Source organism: Chiloscyllium punctatum, chromosome 19 (assembly GCF_047496795.1).
Source record: "Chiloscyllium punctatum isolate Juve2018m chromosome 19, sChiPun1.3, whole genome shotgun sequence".
In the NCBI taxonomy this organism is placed as follows: domain Eukaryota; kingdom Metazoa; phylum Chordata; class Chondrichthyes; order Orectolobiformes; family Hemiscylliidae; genus Chiloscyllium; species Chiloscyllium punctatum.
Window position 1 is genome coordinate 88,153,843 of NC_092757.1, and position 21,195 is coordinate 88,175,037.

Here is a 21,195-nt window from a genome sequence, read left to right on the forward strand (position 1 = left end):
TGCATTTGAAGCTGACATGAACTAATTTGAACATTTTCAAGACATGGATGTTCTAATATGATGCACACTTACTGTTTTCTCTTTTATTTCTGTCATGATACTTCAATCACCTTGACTCTTCCGTTGTGTCCCAAATCAATTTGACACAATGTTAGAATTAAAACTGAAAGAGATGCAGATGTTGGAAACAGATGCTGCAAAAACTCAGCAGATCTGGCAACAGTTGTGGAGACGAAGCAGAGTTAATGTTTCGGGTCCAGTGACCTTTCACAGTACACGTTTTTCCAGCAATTTGTTTTTTTTTGTGACACTGAGAATTATTGTTCAGTTAGTGGAGAGTTTCTCCAGGAGAAGAATCAAGCCACTAAACACATATGAATGGTTTGTCTGATTCATTTGAAAAGTGTGTCATGATAAATTAGTTTGATCTGTAACCTTCAAAGAGGCACTTTTTTGAACAGAAACCTCAGAAGAGAATATAATAAACCAGATAATGTCTTTACTTAGTTTTTTTTTAAAAGCTCCCCTTTCCTCACTAATTTCAACAGAGTGGCTGTTTTAGACGCAGAATTATGAGCCATTTACTATTATACATTATTTGAGGTGTGTGACCATTACTGGAAACATTCTATTTGTTGTTATTCACCTACACTATTAATGTTTTGAAATTCTTGGCAATTAAAGCCTGAAGCAAATGCTAGTCTTCAAAATAGAGTCATCGAGTCAAAAAGATGTACAGAATGGAAACAGACCCTTCGATCCAACCCGTCCATGCTGACCAGATATCCCAACCCAATCTAGTCCCACCTGGCAGCACCCGGTCCATATCCCTCTGCCACTTCTCAGCCCATTGGCCCATCTGGTCCAGATCCTGTTGTAATCTGCGGTAACCCTCTTCACTGTCCAGTACACCTCCAATTTTGGTGTCATCTGCAAACTTACTAACTGTACCTCTTATGCTCACATCCAAATCATTTATGTAAATGACAAAAAGTAGAGGGCCCAGCACCGATCCTTGTGACACTCCACTGGTCACAGGCCTCCAGTCTGAAAAACAACCCTCCACCACCACCCCCTGTCTTCTACCTTTGAGCCAGTTTTGTATCCAAATGGCTAGTTCTCCCTGTATTCCATGAGATCTAACCTTGCTAACCAGTCTCCCATGGGAAACCTTGTCGAACGTCTTGCTGAAGTCCATGTAGATCACATCTACTGCTCTGCCCTCATCAATCTTCTTTGTTACTCCCTCAAAAAAACTCAATCAAGTTTGTGAGACATGGTTTCCCATGCACAAAGCCATGTTGACTATCCAGAATCAGTCCTTGCCTTTCCAAATACATGTACATCCTGTCCCTCAGGATTCCTTCTAACAACCTGCCCACCACCGAGGTAAGGCTCATCAGGCTATAGTTCCCTGGCATGTCTTTACCGCCCTTTTTAAACAGTGGCACCACGTTTGCCAAACTCCACTATTCTGGCACCTCAGACTGTTTAAATACAGGATATAAACAGTAGCTGAATAATGTTTTTTAAACTTCATTATTTATTACTTCAAGCAGGCTACAGATTTTATATAGATTTGTCTGGGAACATGAAAACATTCATAAGTATTAAAAGAGATGTTCTTTATGCTCACCTACAAAATAACAGCATGGGAGCTGAAAACGTCTGACCTTGTAAGAATTTAAACACATAGTAGGGAAAGAGTAACATCTCTGGTGTGCAATGATAGATTTAATTAGAAATGAAAATAAATGGTTTATCTCTATCAAATCATTACTTTTTAATAATCTTTTAAATTTGAATTTTGCTTTGACAAATTAAGTAAACTATTGAGATACCAAATTCAAATGATTCAGAATATTTTGAATTTCAGTGGATGAGGATTCCATCTAGTCTCACAGTATCTGTTCAGGGAATATGTTGTGCTGACATGAATGGGAGCAGTCTGACGCCTGCTAAAAACATTATTCAAATGAAAAGTATTTCAAAATGTTTGTTACCCAGATGAATAAATTACTCAAAATACTGCAGATGCTGGAAATCTTTGTCTATTTAAATTTCAAGTTTCAATATCTGACTTTTGTAGGGCACCTCTTCAGTTACGAGAGCTTGTGAACTGTCGTTGGGCAGAGGAAGTTACACAACAACTGGACACGCTTCAACTGTGTAATCTCAGTAAGCATGAGGAGAATGACAAAGACAAGTCAGTATGTTATTATTACATAAAGATTTGTAATTTTGGCTTAAGTACCTAAACTGTTAAATTTCCCGTTTTTTAAATTCAAACTTCCAATTTTTCCTGGAACTTATGATTCTTCTTGATATGAGCAGAAAAGCATTCATTTGCAGTTGCAATCCAATTCATGACTTTTTGCCATGCAGCCAATAATGATTATGGTACCCGATTTAAATAGACTCATAGATGTACAGTATGGAAACCAACCTCTCGGTCCAACTCCTCAATGCTGACCAGATATCCTAGATAAATCTCATCCCGTTTGCTAGCATTTTTCCCATATCCCTCTAAACTCCTCTTGTTCATATACCCATTCAGATGCTAATTGTACCAGCCTCTGGCAGCACATTCCATTCACACAAGACCCTCTACATGAAAAAGTTGCCCTTTAGGTCCCTTTTAAATCTTTCCTCTCTCACCTTGAACCTATGCTCTCTAGCTTTGGACTCCCCCACCCCAGGGGGAAAAAAAACCTTCGCTATTCACCTTATTCGTGCCCCTCTTGAATTTATAGATCTTTATAAGGTCACCCCTCAGCCTTCAATGTTCCAGGGAAAATAGCCCCAGCCTCTTCAGCCTCTCCCTAAAGCTCAAGCGTTCCAAGTCCGGGAGCATTCCTGTAGAACTTTTCTGAACCCTTTCAAGCTTCACAACATCCTTCCTTAAGCAGGGAGACCAGAATTGCACATGATACTCCAAAAGTGGCCTAACGAATGTCCTATACAGCTGCAACATGACCTCCCAACATCCTGTCCTCAATGAACTGACCAATAAAGGCATTCACTTTGAGAAGATTTGTAGCTCAGGTTGAGGTTCTAGATGTAGGTTTGCTTGCTGAGCTGGAAGGCTCGTTTTCAGACGTTTCGTCACCGTACTAGGTAATGTCTTCAGTGAGCTTCTGGACAAGCACTGCTGATGATTCCTGCTTTCTATTTATATGTTTGGGTTTCCTGTTCTTTTTCTCAGGGGACAGTAAATCGGGTCTAGTCAGAAATGACTGCCAGACTACTCAGACTCTTTGGCATCATGATAGCCCACAAACCCATCAACACACTAAAACAGCAGCTAATGAACTTGAAAGACCGTATACAGACAACAACCCAAACTAATGTCATTTACAAAATACTTTGCAAGGACTGTAACAAACACTACATTGGACAAACAGGCAGAAAACTAGCCATCAGGATACATGAACATCAACTAGCCACAAAAAGACATGACCCTCTCTCACTAGTATCCTTACATACAGATAAGGAAAGACACTACTTCGACTGGGACAAACATCCATCCTAGGTAAGCCAAACAGAGACATACATGAGAATTCCTAGAAGCATGGCATTCCAACCGGAACTCTTATCTACAAGCACATTGAATTGAACCCCATTTACCACCTCCTGAGAAAAAGAACAGGAAATGACATCACCATATGAAATGACATTACCACAGGAAATGTCATCATCAACCCCAAGCATATAAATAGAAAGCAGGGATCATCAGCAATGCTTTGTCCAGAGGCTCACTGAAGATGTTACCTAGTATGGTGACGAAACGTCTGAAAATGAACCTCCCAGCTCAGCGAGCAAACCTACATCCAAAAGTCATTCATATCAAACGTCATCTTCACTATCCTGTCCACTTGGGAATCTACATTTAATGAACTTTGAACTTGTACCCCAAAGTCTCTTTATTCAGCTAAACTGTCCCAGGATCTTATCATTAAGTGTAAAAGTCCTGCCTTGGTGTGTTTTCCAAAATGCAGCACCCTCACATTTATCTAAATTAAACTCTATCTGACATTCACGGGCCAATCTGGTCAAGATCCAATTATACTCTGAGGTAATCTTCTTTGTTGTCCACCACACCTCAAATTTTGGTGTCATCTGCAAACTTACTAACCATACCTCCTACGTTCATATCCAAATCATCTACATAAATGATGAAAAGCAGTTGACCCAGCACCGATACTTGTGGCACACCGCTGTTCACAGGCCTCCAATGTGAAATATAACCCTCCACCACCACCCTCAGTCTTCAACCTTTGAGCCAGTTTTGTATCTAAATAGCTACTTTTCCCTGTATTCCATGTGATATAACCTTGCTAACCAGCCTACCATGAGGAATCTTACCAAAACCCTTACTTAAGTCCATATAGATCGCATCTGCTGCACTGTCTTCATCAATGCTTTTCATTATTACTCCAAAAAAAACTCAATCAAGTTAGTGAGATGCAATTTCCCATGTGTAAAGCCATGTTGACTATTCCTAATCAGTCCTTGCCATTCCAAATGCATGCGAGTCCTGTCCTTCAGGAAGCCTTTCAACAACTTGCCCACTGCTGATGTCATGCTCTCCAGTCTATAGTTCCCTGGCTTTTCCTTACCACCTTTCTTAAATATTGGTATCACGTTAGCCAACCTTCAGTCATCTGCGACCTCACCTGTGGCTATCAATGATACAAATATCTCAGCACGGGGCCCAGCAATCACTTTCCTAGCTTCCCACTGAGTTCTGGGGTACAGCTGATTCGGTGCTGGGGATTTATCCACCTTTTTGCGTTCTAAGACGTCCAGCACCACCATCTATATAAAATGGGCATTCTTCAAGATGTTGCTATTTATTTCCCCAAATCCTCTTTTCCATATCCTTCTCCATAGTAAACATTGATGAAAAATACTCGTTTAGTATCTTCCCCCATATCCTCCAGTTTCACAAATAGGCAGCCTTCTTAATTCTTAAGGGACCCTGTTCTCTCTCTCGTTACTCTTTTGTCCTTCATTATTTGTAGAATTCCTTTGGATTCTCCTTAACCCTGTTTACCAAAGCTACCTCATGTCCTCTTTTTATGCCCTCCTGATTTCCCTCAAATATACTTCTGCCTTTATGCTGTTTTAGGGATTCTCGTTCCCTGATATCTTTACCTGGCATATGGTCTGTTCTTGTTCTTGACTAAAACCTAAATTTCTCTCGTTATCCAGCATTTCCCACACCTACCAGCCTTGCCCTTCATCCTAGCAGTAGCATACTATCTCTGAACAGTTGTTAACTCATTTTTGAAGTTCTAACACTTGGCATCTTGATGGCTGAACAGCCTCTAAAGTAAGATCAGTTTATTCTGCTGAAGACTATCTTGAGAAACTTCACCCTAGATGAACAACAGGGAGGCTAACTAGAATGTTGAACTTGTTTATTTAAATCTGGAATCCAATCTGGTCCTGACTCCAAGGTCTCCAGCAATATAAGTAATGGTCTTGTGCACCTATGATTAAATTATTAACGTACTCTTAATCATTCACAAATAATATGAATTTAATGGGAGCAGAAGTATTCTTGTAGCATCTCTGCAAGAATCACCCAATATCCCGACTTGCAGGATGTTTGTACGAATGACTGTGGTGACCCACTGCTGCTTTGTAGAAACTCTGCAAGCATTTAGAGAAAACTTCAGTCCCTAGCTTTCCTGAGTCATTAATGTAAAAGCAAACTTTTAAAAATGGAATTCAACTTGCAAGTTTGTAGCTTTAGAGCAAGATGGTTATTTTTAAGTGTAATATAATCATGTATTTAAAATACTTCAAATTATTTATTTAACAATAAAGCAACCATATATTTCAGGTGTGACAGTCATCATGAGAAGCTGAGTGTATTCTGTTGGACATGCAAGAAGTGCATCTGCCATCAATGTGCACTTTGGGGCGGAATGGTATGTAGAACAGAAACTCTTCTTTATTACACAAATATTTAAAGAATGGACAATGTTCCTGTAACATGATGTGGAATTGTAAAGAACTGTGAGCTGCCATGTTTTTTGTCTATGGGGAAACCTGCAAATATTGTTAAACTCCTTAGAATTGCCACTATAATTTTCACTGGATTGTGTCAACTGCTACAAGATGGTTTTTTTATTGTGCATCATTAAAAATAAATAGCCAATTATAAAAAATCTGGTATCCTTTTAAAAAATCTGCAGTGAATTGCCCATTATACATATTAATGTCTTCCAGTGGAAATGTTTTTTGCTGGAAGCTACAAAGACATGTCTATTGGACTGTTAACCATGAATGGAATGGTAAAATACTGATTTGTAATATGATTCTGCACTTTGCTAGTTGAATTATAAAGCAACATGAATGCAATATGTTTTCAAGCATATTAGTCCATTTTAAAATACTACAATGAGGGCAACTGCCACAATTCCTTATGTTTGTGCTCCATTGGCAAGTAAGCAGCAACGATCAACATTTCAGTTTTTGCCAGCATGCAAGCCTACTGACATTGAGATTGTGTTTATGATCCCCTCTACATTCCTATTTTCTCTGTCTTTGGCTGATCTGTAACCAAGATCATAGAATCTTACATTTTAATGAATATATGGTTTTACACTAAAGTATTTTGTGTTTTCATTGCAGCATGGGGGCCACACATTCAAACCATTAGCTGAGATTTATGAACAGCACGTTACAAAAGTTAATGATGAAGTGGCAAAGCTACGTCGTCGATTGATGGAACTGATCAGTTTGGTGCAGGAAGTGGTAAGGTCGTAGGGGTCTAAACATTGGGACATGATAGGATATATAGTCAGTTCTACAACAGTCTATTCTAGTCCCTTCCTTTCTTGTTTTTGTCCAGTTGATCTGGCTATTTCAGACAAGAATACTTTTGTCCTTTGTCAAGATATTTACTCCTGTCGAATATATGTAGTTTTTAAGCTATATTTTTAAGCTCATAAAAAATCACCCATGATTACATCATAAAGTTTTATTTTTACTCTTTCTCTATACACTTATTACTCGTGAAAATTTCAATCTGTAGTGAAAAGTAACTTAAAATCCTTATCTTTAGTCTCTCCCCATCTCTGATGTAGCTCCAAACTTTCTGTTGCACTTCTCCTGCCCCAAAAAGTCCCCAGCCTTATTTTCATCCCACAGTTGATATTGTGTTTCCAATCACCCAAGTCCCACTCTCTGGCATTCTTTTTATGTTCGTTCTTCTCCTTTTATGACTCTCTTTTGACTGAACTTTTGGTTGTCTCTTCTAAGTATTCTTTTCCTTTTCCGTAATGCCTGTTTTTCTTGTTCATCTTTCAATTACCTGGAGATTGTAAAGGAGGTGTATAAATGCAAGTTAATTATCACCATCATTGTTCAGATCTTTACTTGTGACACAATTCCAGAATATGGAATACAGGAATACAATCTCTATCTGACTGCTAATAATTCTGTTGTGAGTTGGCTTTGTGAACCAATACACACATCAGCCTTCAAGCATTCTTTGGGCCAGTGATTTCTTAAAAGCTGAGGACAAAGCCTCCAAGCTATTAAATGAAAGAAGGGAGCAATAGTGTGGATTCTTGTAGGCTGTGCATTTCTCATTTGTATGAGCAGACAGATGGGTGTTCTCTTGGTTTGTGAAGACATTGTACCTTTGAACAAGGAAACAGGTGAAGGGCTGGGATATGGTTTGAATACTTTTATCTAATCATGCAATATGCCAGTTCAGACACTTCGAGCTATGGTCCAGAAATAAAAGGCTAGAAAGAAAGGAAAAGCAACTTGGAATTGTATGGTGCCTTTCATGTTCTTGGACTGACGTGAATAAATTCAAAACCAAGGAAATACTTTTGAAAAGTGGATAATGGAGTAGTTAATTTGTGCACAAAATCTCTCAAACTATAATCAGATGCACAAGCAGTCCAGTTGTATTTGGTGATGTTGTTTTGAGAATTGCATGTTGCCCACAACACCATAAGAACTCCCAACTCCTTTTTGAATAAAGTCATAGATTCTTTTATGACTGAGGGGGAAAACGGGGTCCTTGTTTAATGCCACATTCTGGAACTGTGTAAAAGTAAATTGTATACTTAAATTTCAAGTGAAGCTGAACCGATAGCCATTGGCAAGGCTATTATCATGAAGCCAAGGTTAGACCTCTGCATTAGGAGATAGGCTGAGAATAGCTAAATTTATTTTGTACTCTACTTTTTCTGTAGAGATGGTTATTTCTGCCATCGGTGCTAGCTGGACTCTGACCAACAGCCCAGACGTACATGGCTTTGATCTTCACTGTGGCACTTTTGAGGTTTCAGATTGTTATTCTCAAGACATGATAGTTAGTGTTCTTAGACCTGAGGTGCACAATATTTGCACATTTCTAAAGTCAATGCTAAATGGAAGCACAATGCTTTCCAGTTTGGATCTAGGACCTCAGTATTTGAAAATCTGGGAACAAATCCCTTACTTCTTGACTGTGTGACAAAATGAAGGAAGTTGATAGGTGTTTTGTTTAATTCTGCTCTTCACTGATGAAAATGTTTCATTTTACTTAAGGATATCAGAGTTAGTTCTTATTCTTTCACTTTTCTTTTAAAAATTTAAGCTTCAGCTTGTAGGGCAAAGTAAAGCATGTAGGTAGCAATTAATTTAGTTGCAGACTGCTGTGCACAGTCACATGCACATTAGTGCAGAAACAGGGATCTTTGGTGTTTGCAAAATGTAACTTAAAGTTGAGCACATGATTACTCATTTCCTTAGTTTGATTAATTTTGCCTTTTTCAATAACTTAAAATAAATCATTCAAACTGATACTTTCCAAAATGCTTATAAGTGAGAGTAGTTTTACAAATACAATGCCAAATGTAAGTGATAATTTATTAAACATTTTAGATGTAGGTTTGCTTGCTGAGCTGGAAGGTTCGTTTTCGAACGTTTCGTCACCATACTTGGTAACATCTTCAGTGAGCCTCCGGATGAAGCACTGGTGTTATAGCCCACTGTCTATTTGTGTTTGGGTTTCCTTGGATTGGCGATGTCGTTTCCGGTTATTTTTCTCAGGAGGTGGTAAATGGGATCCAAGTCAATGCTTTTGTTGACAAAGTTCAGGTTGGAATGCCATGCTTCTAGGAATTCTCGTGTGTCTCTGTTTGGCTTGTCCTAGGATGGATGTGTTGTCACAGCCGAAGTGATGTCCTTCCTCGTTCATATGTAAGGATACTAGTGAGTGAGGGTCATGTCTATTTGTGGATAGCTGATGTTCATGTATCCTTGTGGCTAGTTTTCTGCCTGTTTGTCCAATGTAGTGATTGTTACAGTCCTTGCAAGGTATTTTGTAAATGACATTAGTTTGGAATGTTGTCTGTATAGGGTCTTTCGAGTTCATTAGCTACTTTTTAGTGTGTTGGTGGGTTTGTGGGCTGCCATGATGTCAAAGAGTCTGAGTAGTCTGGCAGTCATTTCCAAGATGCCCTTCATGTAGGGGAAATTGGCTAGGGATTCTGGACATGTTTTATCTGCTTTTTTGGGTTTATTGCTGAGAAATCAATGGACTGTGTTCATTGGGTACCCATTCTTTTTGAATACACGGTATAGGTGATTTTCCTCTGCTCTCCGTCATTCCTCTGCTGCAGTGTGCGGTGGCTTGTTGAAATAATGTTCTAATGCAGCTTCGTCTGTGGATGTTGTGATGATTGCTCCCATTTTAAACACCCCCTTAACACCCCGCTAGCCCACTCCTGGTTTATGAATTTTGGGTAATCCGTAGAAACGTGATGTGTTGGATCCATCTGGTTTTATTTTTTTTTTGAACGTCGATCTTATTTATTTTTCCAGATTTTTGACTTTTGTTTTGACTCTGGTGATTTGGTTCTCTAATTGTGGGGGTTGGGTCTATCGCCACTTGTTGGTATCTGCAAGTAGTGCATTCGCTTTCTCAATCTAGTCTCTGATTTTAAAATGATTGTCAAGCATCCTTTGTCTGTAGGTAGGATAACAATGTTTTTTTTAGTCTTTCTAGTGCTTTCTTTTGTGTATGGAGTGTGTTTCTTTCCTTCTTTCCTGCTTAATGTTGTTGCGGCTGTCTGTCTGATGGTTTGCTGGGCTTCTTCTGTGAGTTGGTTGTCTTTGTGTTGTTTCTAATGCTGCTAAGAAATATTTCTTGTCCGCATCCTGAAAGGTGTAATTTAATCCTCTTACTAAGATGTTTTTTTTCAGTGTCTGTTAAGGGTCAGTCAGATACGTTTTTTATCCATGCTTCTGTGTTGTTATTTTGTGTAAATTTGTCTAGTTTTTTTCCGCAGGTCTAGTTTTTCATTTTCTGCATTTTTCACTGTCTAATGTCTGTGGCTTGTTGCACTGTGTCTGTCCATTCATGGTCTGTTGCATTAGTGAGTAAAGATTTTTGGCGCAAAATTTCCTGGCTGTTTTACGAAGTCTATTGTGGGCATCATTAATCATTGTTGTGGTTCTGTTCACCGAGCTGGGTATTTGTGTTGCAGACATTTCGTCCCCTGTCTAGGTGACATCCTCAGTGCTTGGGAGCCTCCTGTGAAGCGCTTCTGTGATCTTTCCTCCGGCATTTATAGTGATTTGAATCTGCCGTTTCCGGTTGTCAGTTCCAGCTGTCCGCTGCAGTGGTCGGTATATTGGGTCCAGGTCGATGTACTTATTGATTGAATCTGTGGATGAGTGCCATGCCGCTAGGAATTCCCTGGCTGTTCTCTGTTTGGCTTGTCCTATAATAGTAGTGTTGTCCCAGTCGAACTCGTGTTGCTTGTCATCTGCGTGTGTGGCTACTAAGGATAGCTGGTCGTGTCGTTTTGTGGCTAGTTGGTGTTCATGGATGCAGATCGTTAGCTGTCTTCCTGTTTGTCCTATGTAGTATTTTGTGCAGTCCTTGCATGGGATTTTGTACACTACATTGGTTTTGCTCATGCTGGGTATTTGGTCCTTCGTTCTGGTGAGTTGTTGTCTGAGAGTGGCTGTTGGTTTGTGTGCTGTTATGAGTCCTAGTGGTCGCAGTAGTCTGGCTGTCAGTTCGGAAATGCCCTTGATGTATGGTAGTGTGGCATGTCCTCATTCCGTTGTCTTTCCCTTCGGCATCTGTTGATGAAATTGCACGGGTATCCGTTTTTGGCAAATACATTGTAGAGGTGTTCTTCCTCTTTTTGCAGTTCTGGTGTGCTGCAGTGTGTTGTGGCCCTTTTGAACAGTGTCTTGATGCAACTTCTTTTGTGTGTGTTGGGGTGGTTGCTTTCGTAGTTCAGGACTTGGTCTGTGTGTGTGGCTTTCCTGTATACCTTGGTGGTGAATTCTCCGTTCGAAGTTCTCTGTACCATCACGTCTAGGAATGGGATTGGTTTTCCTATTCTTCCTCTCTAGTGAATCGGATTCCCGTGAGTGTGGCATTGATGATCCGGTGTCTGTTCTCTATTTCTGTGTTTTTAATGATTACAAAGGTGTCATCTACATATCTGACCCAGAGTTTGGGTTGAATTTGTGGTAAGACTGTTTGTTCTAATCTTTGCATTACCGCTTCTGCTATGAGTCCAGAGATGGGTGAGCCCATGGGTGGGCCGTTGATTTGTTCATAAACAAATCTACATCAGAACCTCAACCTGAGCTACAAGTCTTCCAAAACTTGCTATTGAACATTTTCCTAATTTATTTTTCAATGTGGCTTATGATATTATGAAAATTGTTTTTGTAACCAGGAAAGAAACGTGGAAGCAGTACGCAGTGCAAAGGATGAACGTGTCAGAGAGATTAGGAATGCTGTGGAAATGATGATTGCGAGACTGGACACACATCTGAAAAACAAACTTATAACTTTAATGGGTACAGTCTACGTCTTTTGTAGATATACCAATAATTCGAGACTTAATGATTTCAAAATATGTTTTCTTCGTGCGGTGTATCCCCAGTAACTGCTTAACTACATTCCAGGAATGGGAGGTCTGTTTGTTACAGATACAAATGAGATGGGTACAAAGCAGCCAGAATGCCCAGGAGATGAATGGCGCCTTCCAGTGGCCAGCGTTAGACCCACCCATTACCCTATAACCAGACTGAGTGACTACCTGCCATCTGGGGACACAACCCACTACCTTCAGATACTTGAAATATCTTGGTGGTGTTCCTTTTGCTGGGTAGAGATGATCTGTGCTGAGAGCAGAGCCCTTCTCACTCTACTGTACCAGTAGTGTCAGCCTTATTGCATTGTAGGCTCTCTGTTAAGGAAATGTGCATTTCTGGATGAACTCTCTCAAAGTAATCTTGATAAAATCTGTAAATTTCTGCCAAGAGGGTAGACATTTAAATATAATCTATCTATCTCTCTCTCTCTAGGTCAGAAAACATCATTGACTCAGGAGACTGAACTGCTCGAGTCACTGCTACAGGAAGTAGAACATCAGGTAACCAAAGTGGCTGAAGGAAAATGAATTATGGGGCTCTTGGGTTCATAATTACTGAACTTAGCAGTTTTACCAATAACTTATGATAGAGTGACCTTTTGATAATATATCATAAGACTAAAACTAATTATTGTAAAGCCAGCTGGTAAGTGTACCAGCAACAAGATATTGAATGACACAGATTATGAATGTCGGATATTCTGATCCCGGTCTGTCCTGAGTTAACTGCATTAGTATTGGTGGTGCTACAGCTGGCTTTGGCAGCTATTAAGCTTAAGAAATATATGAAGTTAGAACTGTTTGGCTGTTATTGCCACTACGATAATTTAACTTACTGGTACTTGCTTGGTATTTACTTGCAGAATGGTCACCTGAGTGAGGTGCAAAGTGCAACAGAGCTTCCTACACAAATGAGAAGACAGAGTTCGCGGCTCACACCTCATAAGTTTTCTTATTTTAAGCTGATATTTATAAATCTGATTTTAAAATGAAGTCTGGCAGATGTTTTTGTTTCCATACAGCTGCGATCCTGCAGTAAAAGTGAATTAATTCTGAAAAGTCAAGAAATCCTGCTAATGTTCCAACAAGTCCATCGTAAACCCATGGCTTCATTTGTCACAACACCTGTCCCACCAGACTTCACCAGGTATTATAAGACAAAAACGCGGAAGCTGGAAATCTGATGCAAGCAGAAAATGCTAACAATACATAACCAGTCGATAGGCAGCTCGAGCATAAAAACAAAAGGTGTAATACTTTGTGTTTTAACAATGCATTGCTAATAATACACAGCAGATGGAATTTTGTTTCTATCCCACAGTTTGCAGGTAATTTAATCTGCTACTTTGGTGTTATTGTCTATAATTTGATTTTTCTCTCTTCCCCCCCACCCCCCACCCCATATTTATTTAAAATAATTCTGTTTGTTTTCAGTTCTGGCATAAGGTGCGCAGGTTCTGACTGAAGTGTATTTTCAGCAGTTTAGATTTGAGTTTCACAAAGTTTTGCGTTTTACCTTGGTTTGTAGCATGGTTCAGTTTGGTATTTCTGGTTGATTTAATGGGGAAGTTGAGAGAGAAATTTATGGGCTTGAAACACCATGATGTCAACAAATATATTAAGAGCTGTTTTAATTTCTCTTGTCAAATGCAAAGTGGAGAGCAGCAATTATTTCTCAATGGCATTAGGAAATTTGGATAGACTAGTATCCCGTTTTGTTCAGTTCAAGAAACCTTAGAACACCAGTGGCAACACTTGGTATTATTCATGTGCAAGTGCTTGTTCCTTGTTGTTATCTGAATTTTTGAGTGGGCGTCTTTAATCTTCATGTTAATTACTTTTATGCAACTTCTTGGCAGCTGTAACTTTGTATCCTGCGCTCTGTTCTGTTACCCTAATTCACTTGTATCGTATAATCAGCTTGTAAAGCACTTAAAACGACAATTTTCACTGTATCCTTGGTATACACACGTGATAGTAATAAGCAAGAAAAGCAGGCAGATCTGCATAAGATCTAGATTCACTTTATGGATATTTTCAATCATCTTGTTCAGAGATATCATAACAAGCCTTTGGAGTATGTGGGTCTTGAACTCAGACCTTTTTTCCTAGAGGTAGGAACGCAACTACTGTACCACAAAAGACTTTGTATTCACTTTATATGATATACAGTTTCCTTTTGATAATTGATAAATGCTATTTCAAATAGGCAAGTGCTATGTTTAAGAATTAGTTTAGGCCTGTGGTGCCCTTGATGTACAGTGCAGCCTTTGAATGGCTGATAATGGTTCAGATATCTTTTAAAACTTTCTGAAGGCTGTCGCCATATGTTATCACATTTCTTCTCCTGCTGATGCGCTTCCTGCCTAAGTGCAAATCTGCATTTGGAGCTATGCTCATAAATTTAATCTTACTGTGTGGGATAGGGTGCACGGAGGGAAGATAGTATACAGGCACCCCATTTTAATTTGAGATTGTATAAAATCCACTTCTGACCATTTGGGACTAAACTATGCCAATATTGGAAAGAGTTAATTGTTTTGCTGCCCTTTTGGACAGCAAATGTTTCAAACAAATGAAAATGCATTTTTGCTTCAGAAATAATTTATTTGATTGTCATAAAATTTGTAAGAATTTTTCAGCATGTTCCCAGTGCAATGCCAATAATAGTATTGCCTCATGTCTTGTTAAAATCTCTTAAGCCACAAGTTTTTTTCCTCTATCGAGAATATTTGAGAGGTAAGGGGGAAACAGAGGTCTGGTGGTATTTTTGCTAGACTATTAATCCACAGACTCAGGCAATGTTCTTGGGATCTAGGTTCAAATTCTGCCTTTGTAGATGGAATTTGAATTCAATAAAAATCTGAAATTAAGAGTCTAATGATGATCATGAAACTGTTGTCAATTGCTGGAAAAACCAGTCTGGTTCACTAAGGTCCTTTTAGAGAAGGAAACTGTTAACCTTACCTGGTCTGCCCTATATGTGACTGCAGATTGGCAATTAGGCATGGCCAATAAATGTGGCTTAGCCAGCCATGCCCACATGAATTAATTTTTTAAAGTATAGTGAAAAGATCATTAATGTACATATAAAGGCCTGTCAGAATAGTGAGAGAGTTTTACTTTTAGTTTATGTCAGTACAGCTAAGTGCTGGTGAAATTTTTACATCCTCTTGTCAACTCAGCAAACTGGATAACTGCAATTTCGCTTGTAAATTTAATTTTTCTTTTCCTTCTAGTGAACTGGTTCCTGCTTATGACTTCAGTACATTTGTTCTGTCAAATTTCAGGTAATTGTATACTGTACTTTCTATTAAGAATAGTTTGCGGTGATTTGACACCTGTAATATTTTTTGAAAAACTCAGTTTTTTTTGTGGATGGTAGCTGATGCTGTTCATTTGGCTTCTATTTGCTCGTCGTTCTTCAATGGGTTTTTGTGCTGATTTGCTGTGGTTAGAAAGCCATTTTGAAAAATATCCCTGTATAGAGTTTCTGGGACCAGTACAAACAGGAAAGGCGACTGTGTATCTCAACCAGTCCATTTGACGAATCCTTACTGAGGCATGCAGTCTGAACTAGGTAGGGTGAATTTAAAATATTTAATATGAAATCATGTAGCAGACAATATGGAGTGGGGTGAAGAAATGAGTGTCGTAAAACCTTAATAATTAAGTGTTTGGCTAAAGAATATATACAAAATCTAGCTAATTCTAGATGATGATTGAGTAAGGGAAGTTTATAAATATAATAAACTTCCTGCAGATTTTCTGTTTAATTCTAGATCACTAATAGATGCTACCATCTTTTCCCGTGAAATGATGTAATTGATTATTAGAATCATGGAATTTTGCAGTGCTGAAAGAGGCTTTTTGACCCATCGTGTCTGTACTGGCTCCTGAAAGAGCTACCCAGCTAGTTCCATTCTCCAGTCCCAACAACTCTGAGTAACAAGATTTCTCTTCATCTCACTCCTCGTCTCTTGCTGACAGTCTTGAAATTGTGACCCTTAAATACTAACACACCAGCTAGTCAAAACAGAATATCCTTCTTTACTCTGCCAAAACTGTTCATAATTTTGAACACCTCCATAAGGTCACCTGTTAATCTTCTCTCCTCCAAGGACACTAAGGCCAATTTCTCTAATCTTTCCTTGTATCTAAAATCCCTTACGCCTGGGATCATGATCTTGAATCCCCTTTGAATGTCTCTAGGGCTTTGACGTCATTTCTTAAATAAGGTGCTCTGACCTGAAGACAAATGTGGTCTGACCAATGATTTGTAGAGGTGTAGTATAATCTCCTTTTTATATTCTCTCCCTGTATTTATAAATCAAGAATCCTACAAACTTCCTTAACAACAGTTTCAACTTGGTCACCTTCAGAGAATTATGTACGTGACCCCGAGCTCCCTCCGATCCTGTATTGCCCTCAAAGTTGCACCATTGACCCTGTATTATCTCTCTCTGTTTCTTCTCCTAAAATGTATTACCTCACATCTCTGCATTGAAATTCATCTGCTAGGTGACTGTCCATTTAGCCACTTGTCAATGATGTCACTCAGCATCGTCCTCATAATTCACTGTTCTCTGTGGCTCAGTTTCATCTTTTTTTTTTGCTCAGCACCCATTTCCAAATCCTTTTATATAAATCAGAAAAAGCAAGGGTCCCAACCATGATTCCTGGGGAACACCACTTTCAATTTGTCTCTCGTCTGAGAAATCCCCAACTATATCTACCCCTCTGTTTCCTATCCTTTAGCCAACTTCAAAACCATGCTGCCAACGACCCATCAATCATAAACATTTCTAATTTGCTTTTGAAAATCCAGATGTACAATCTCCATAAAACTACCCTTATCGATTGTCTGTGTCACCTCGTCAAAGAGCACAATTAAATTTGCCTGACATGACCTGCCCTTAACAAAGCAATTACTAGATTAACAAAGCAATGTTGACTGTCTAGTATTAACTTAATTTTCTAAGTGCATATTTACCTTTTCCAATATTATGACCTCCATCAATTTTCCCACTATTGATGTCAAACTGACAGGTCTGTAGTTTCCTGATCTATTCTGCATGTTGATATGTAGTTGAACTATATTTAAACTGACTGATGAAGTATATTTTAACGGATTTTAATTGGCAATTTCTCCTCTCCTGTCTTGATCATTGTAATAAACTATTCCTTTTTAATCTCCAATAAACTTCAAAGTGCTGTCTGCAGTTACTGAGATGAGACGCTGGGTGGTGCTTGACACCAGGTGTCGTGCTGCTGGTCCAAATTTTATGGAAATAAACCCTGGTTAAATTTATGAAAAAAATAATTTTATCATAAGAGAGCTATCAGTATTTTAAACTCCTTTGAAACCAGACTTCACATGCTGGTGTATTTGTTTCCATTTTGTAAATTAACAGTCACATTGCAGGCTATCACTATAAGCTTTTGTTAATAGTACACTTTACCTATAATTGTGGCACCTGCGTCCTATCTCTCTTGCCGCATGATGCATGAGCATTAATGATTGGATTGGCTTGGTCTCAGATGCTAAATGCTGCTAAGAGATAATATATTATGTTTAACACAAAGCAGCCTCCTAAGCTATTTATTGAATTAAGCACCAAATAGGACAGAAAAATGCAACTCAGAATAACCCAGTAGTGCAATCAATAAAACATGTACAATGTCTCCTTTTAAAGTACTTTGATATTATTTGGTGGGATACTACATTTTACAACATCTAGATCGGACAGCTGGTCAGTACTCCCTCGCAGGAAGTTGCACCTTTTTCAGGCAGAGAGGAAACGTGCAGATACACATTTTCCCCTTGCTGCCTGTGCTTATGAAGACAAATTTGAGGTAGAAAAATGAAAGTAAAAGCATCAACAGAAGCATATTAACAATCCTGCTTCGCCATTCAATGAGCATGTGCTGATCTATCGTCTAACTCCATAGACCATAATCTTTAGACCATAATCATGTAATACCTTGCTTAACATTAATTTTGCTTAACAGATTTAACAAGTTCTAAACATCTCCCATGTTTAGTGTATGGAAGTGCTTCCGAGCATCTATCTAAATGGTCTGGCCCTACTTTTTAGGCTATGAGCTCTAGTTTTAGAATCCTTATCTAGTGGAAATAGTTTGTCTTTGTTTTTACCTATTTTTTTCCTGTTAATATCTTGAAGAGATGTTATTATTGTTCTTAAATGTTTAAAATTGGAAATAGCTATAAAAATGCTCTGAGGTATACTGTTGTGTTCCCCACTTAAATCGGGTACAAATATTCCTGTTTAAAGCCTCTTCGAATTGCACACTTTCATTTGGGTGTTTGTGTAAGTTTTTGTGTTAGTGTAATTAGTACATATCCACCAAGAACTACTTTCTAACTGCACATGCTCAGTTTGTTTTGCTTTTAAATAATTCTTGCCACTTCTCTTTCCCTTCTCTCTCTCCCTCCTCAGCTGCTCATTGTTTCTTGCTTGCCAATATTTGCCCCCTCATTTTCTGCCCCTCTCCTGAGCCCTCGCTGTGCATCAGGGGATGGCAAGTAGGAATGAATATTGAAAGTTGAGTAGAGAGTGTATTGGCGGGGCGATTGGATTCAAGCAGTCAATCAGTGTTAATTAAGAATGTGTTAATTAACATGTTAAGGATAACCCAACCTTACTACGTGGTTTCCTATGGGAGTGATTTTTGTTGAATGTATTTTAGTTTGATATCTTTTTATTTCAGAAATTATTGGGGTGCTAAGTAAGGGATAGCTGTATTTAATATTCATTTAGTAATGAATCAGTTTTGCAACTTTATTAAAGTTAAGGTGTGTTATTCATTTTAAAATTTGTTTGAACTTTATTTGGCCTTTTGAAAGAAATTTTGAAGTTTTCTGAACTTTGACTGCTTTACAGCCCAGTTTCAAAATGGTTATGTTATAGACACATTTTTAATCTGTTTCAATAGCACTTTGCGTCAGCGTGCAGACCCAGTGTACAGTCCACCTCTGCAAGTGTCTGGACTTTGCTGGAGACTGAAGGTTTACCCGGTGAGTTTGGAAGGCTGGGTTTGACTATTTCAGGGATGGCAGGAGAAGGACAGGGAGGCTTTGATAGAGTAAACTTTGAGCCAAAGTTTTAAGACTTTGTAAGTACAGATCTACAATAATGATATCACAAAAACAATTCTTTGAATTGAATGTTAGGGAAGGGATTGACAGTGGTTGTGTTGAAGCGGCACAGTGGTTAGCACTGTTGTCTCACAGCGCCAGGGACCTGGGTTCAATTCCCGCCTCGGGCAATTGTCTGTGTGGAGTTTGCACATTCTCCCTGTGTCTGCGTGGGTTTCCTCCAGGTGCTCCGGTTTCCTCCCACAGTCACAAAGATGTGCAGGTTAGGTGAATTGGCCAGGCTAAATTGCCGATAGTGTTAGGTGAAGGGGTAAATGTAGGGTTGCTCTTTGGAAGGTCGGTGCAGATTTGTTGGGCTGAAGGGCATGTTTCCACACTGTAAGTAATCTACTCTAATTAATTGGAATGAAAACAAACAGGGCAAGGACAATCCACAAATTAGTGACAAATTTTCAAGTGGATGCTGAAACGGTACTTCTAGATATGACTACAAGTTGAAACTGAGTATAGCTATTGGAGCCTACTGTAGCCCCTAACTGAGAGTGTTATTCTTCATGTGTGTACCTGCAGATTTTAGAAATCTTACACTCCCGCATCTGTTATCCCCCTCTGGCAGATGCAAAACAATACATGCTCAACCAGTGGGATTAGCAAAATTTAGAACGTTGTCCTCCCTGGCAGAGACATTGAGACCTCTTGGCTGAAAAAGCCTTATCCAAACCATCTATGGAATTGTACTACGGATGTAGGCTGGATGACTGTTTCAGCTGAGCTACTGAATGGATAATGGTTTTAAAAGCTATCATTTAGTAAACAAACCTACAGAAAAATGTATAAATAATCAACAAAAGTAGTTTAATCTGGCATAAGGAATGGCTTTTCCAATTTCATTTATAAAAAGTTGCATTGAATATAAATTTTTGTTTCTTTCAAATGCTTATGTGGTGTAACAAAATAGAAGAAAGCCCTGATGTTTGGGTGGACTTGAATTGATTTTGTCTATTTAATTAAAAATATCACTGCAGTTCAGAATGGATTGATTTTAGTTATAGTGTATCTTTCTTGAGTTTATATTGAGTGTGAGAATGAGAGAGAGAATAATATCTGAATGCATGCATCAAAATCTGCAAACATTAAATTCTGTATTCTATCCTAGGATGGAAATGGAGTTGTGCGAGGCAATTACCTGTCAGTGTTTCTGGAACTCTCAGCAGGACTCCCTGAAACATCTAAGTATGCAGATACTAAAATTATTTTGCATATGAAATTGATTGCCCTTCCTTTTTCATACTGTTCAATTCCAGCATTATTTCTGATTTGTTTTTTTAAATGAGTTATTCTTCATTTTTTTTTCTCATCTTCAACTGGAGCATTTTAAAGCAAGTTGTTGAGTTCACTTGGAATTTGTGCAGTTCTTCTCTTCCTTTGTTTTTTCCTCCTCTCTTTCTCACTCACCGCATCCCATCCACCCATTTTGCTGGAAGTGGTAACTGCTGCTCGGGTGTTCCCAAAGTGGCCCTTTCATCTGTGAGCCAACTCGGCCGTGTCAGCTTAATGTTCAAATGCTGACTATCTAAATTTGAACTCTCCAAGCACATTTACCAGCAAAAAAATCATTGGTTTGTGATTGTGAGCGGTAATCCTTCTCACTTCTGTTCATGCAGTAAACATCAGCTAACGTACCTTTCCCAAAGGGTTTCTGGAACATTTTCTGATAGAAAGCGGATAAAAATTTAAAACGCATACTGTTTGTGTAGGATTTGTTTTGTCTTGCTCCAGCAGAGAGGTATGATGAACATAGTACCACATTGTGGTTTCCTGCACTGTAAATTAATCATGGCGCTAATTAAAAATGCAATATTCTGATCTGTTTGGATAGCACATCATACTGCCCAAGCAACTGGAGAGTTACCATCGCATTTATAAGCGGTTTTCAGAATGTTGCCTACTGATCTGAACTCTTCGCATTCTCAAATGTGTGGCAAGGTGGAAGATTCTGCTTCTCTGATTTATTTGAAATTTGACCTATCTTATGCAATGTGCAAGGAAGGAGATTACAATTCGCAGAAATGAACTTTTCTTTGCTCTCTTAAGAGAGAGGGTGAGGTCATGTTATCAAGCTTAGAATGCTCTGGGCATATTGGTAATTGAATG

The 21,195-nt window shown here is 38.8% G+C and overlaps 1 protein-coding gene across 4 annotated transcripts in view; it reads left to right on the forward strand.

Moving 5' to 3' along the window:
* Nucleotides 1-21,195, forward strand: part of trim37 (tripartite motif containing 37) — a 97,398-nt gene that overhangs the window by 18,008 nt on the left and 58,195 nt on the right. For all 4 annotated transcript variants that reach the window (XM_072589989.1, XM_072589990.1, XM_072589992.1 and 1 more), the window contains exons 6-14: nucleotides 2,090-2,206; nucleotides 5,852-5,939; nucleotides 6,646-6,768; nucleotides 11,721-11,844; nucleotides 12,355-12,422; nucleotides 12,944-13,068; nucleotides 15,161-15,211; nucleotides 18,879-18,960; nucleotides 20,198-20,274. In XM_072589989.1, the coding sequence (XP_072446090.1) occupies nucleotides 2,090-2,206; nucleotides 5,852-5,939; nucleotides 6,646-6,768; nucleotides 11,721-11,844; nucleotides 12,355-12,422; nucleotides 12,944-13,068; nucleotides 15,161-15,211; nucleotides 18,879-18,960; nucleotides 20,198-20,274 (855 nt within the window). The remainder of the gene's footprint in view (nucleotides 1-2,089; nucleotides 2,207-5,851; nucleotides 5,940-6,645; nucleotides 6,769-11,720; nucleotides 11,845-12,354; nucleotides 12,423-12,943; nucleotides 13,069-15,160; nucleotides 15,212-18,878; nucleotides 18,961-20,197; nucleotides 20,275-21,195) is intronic.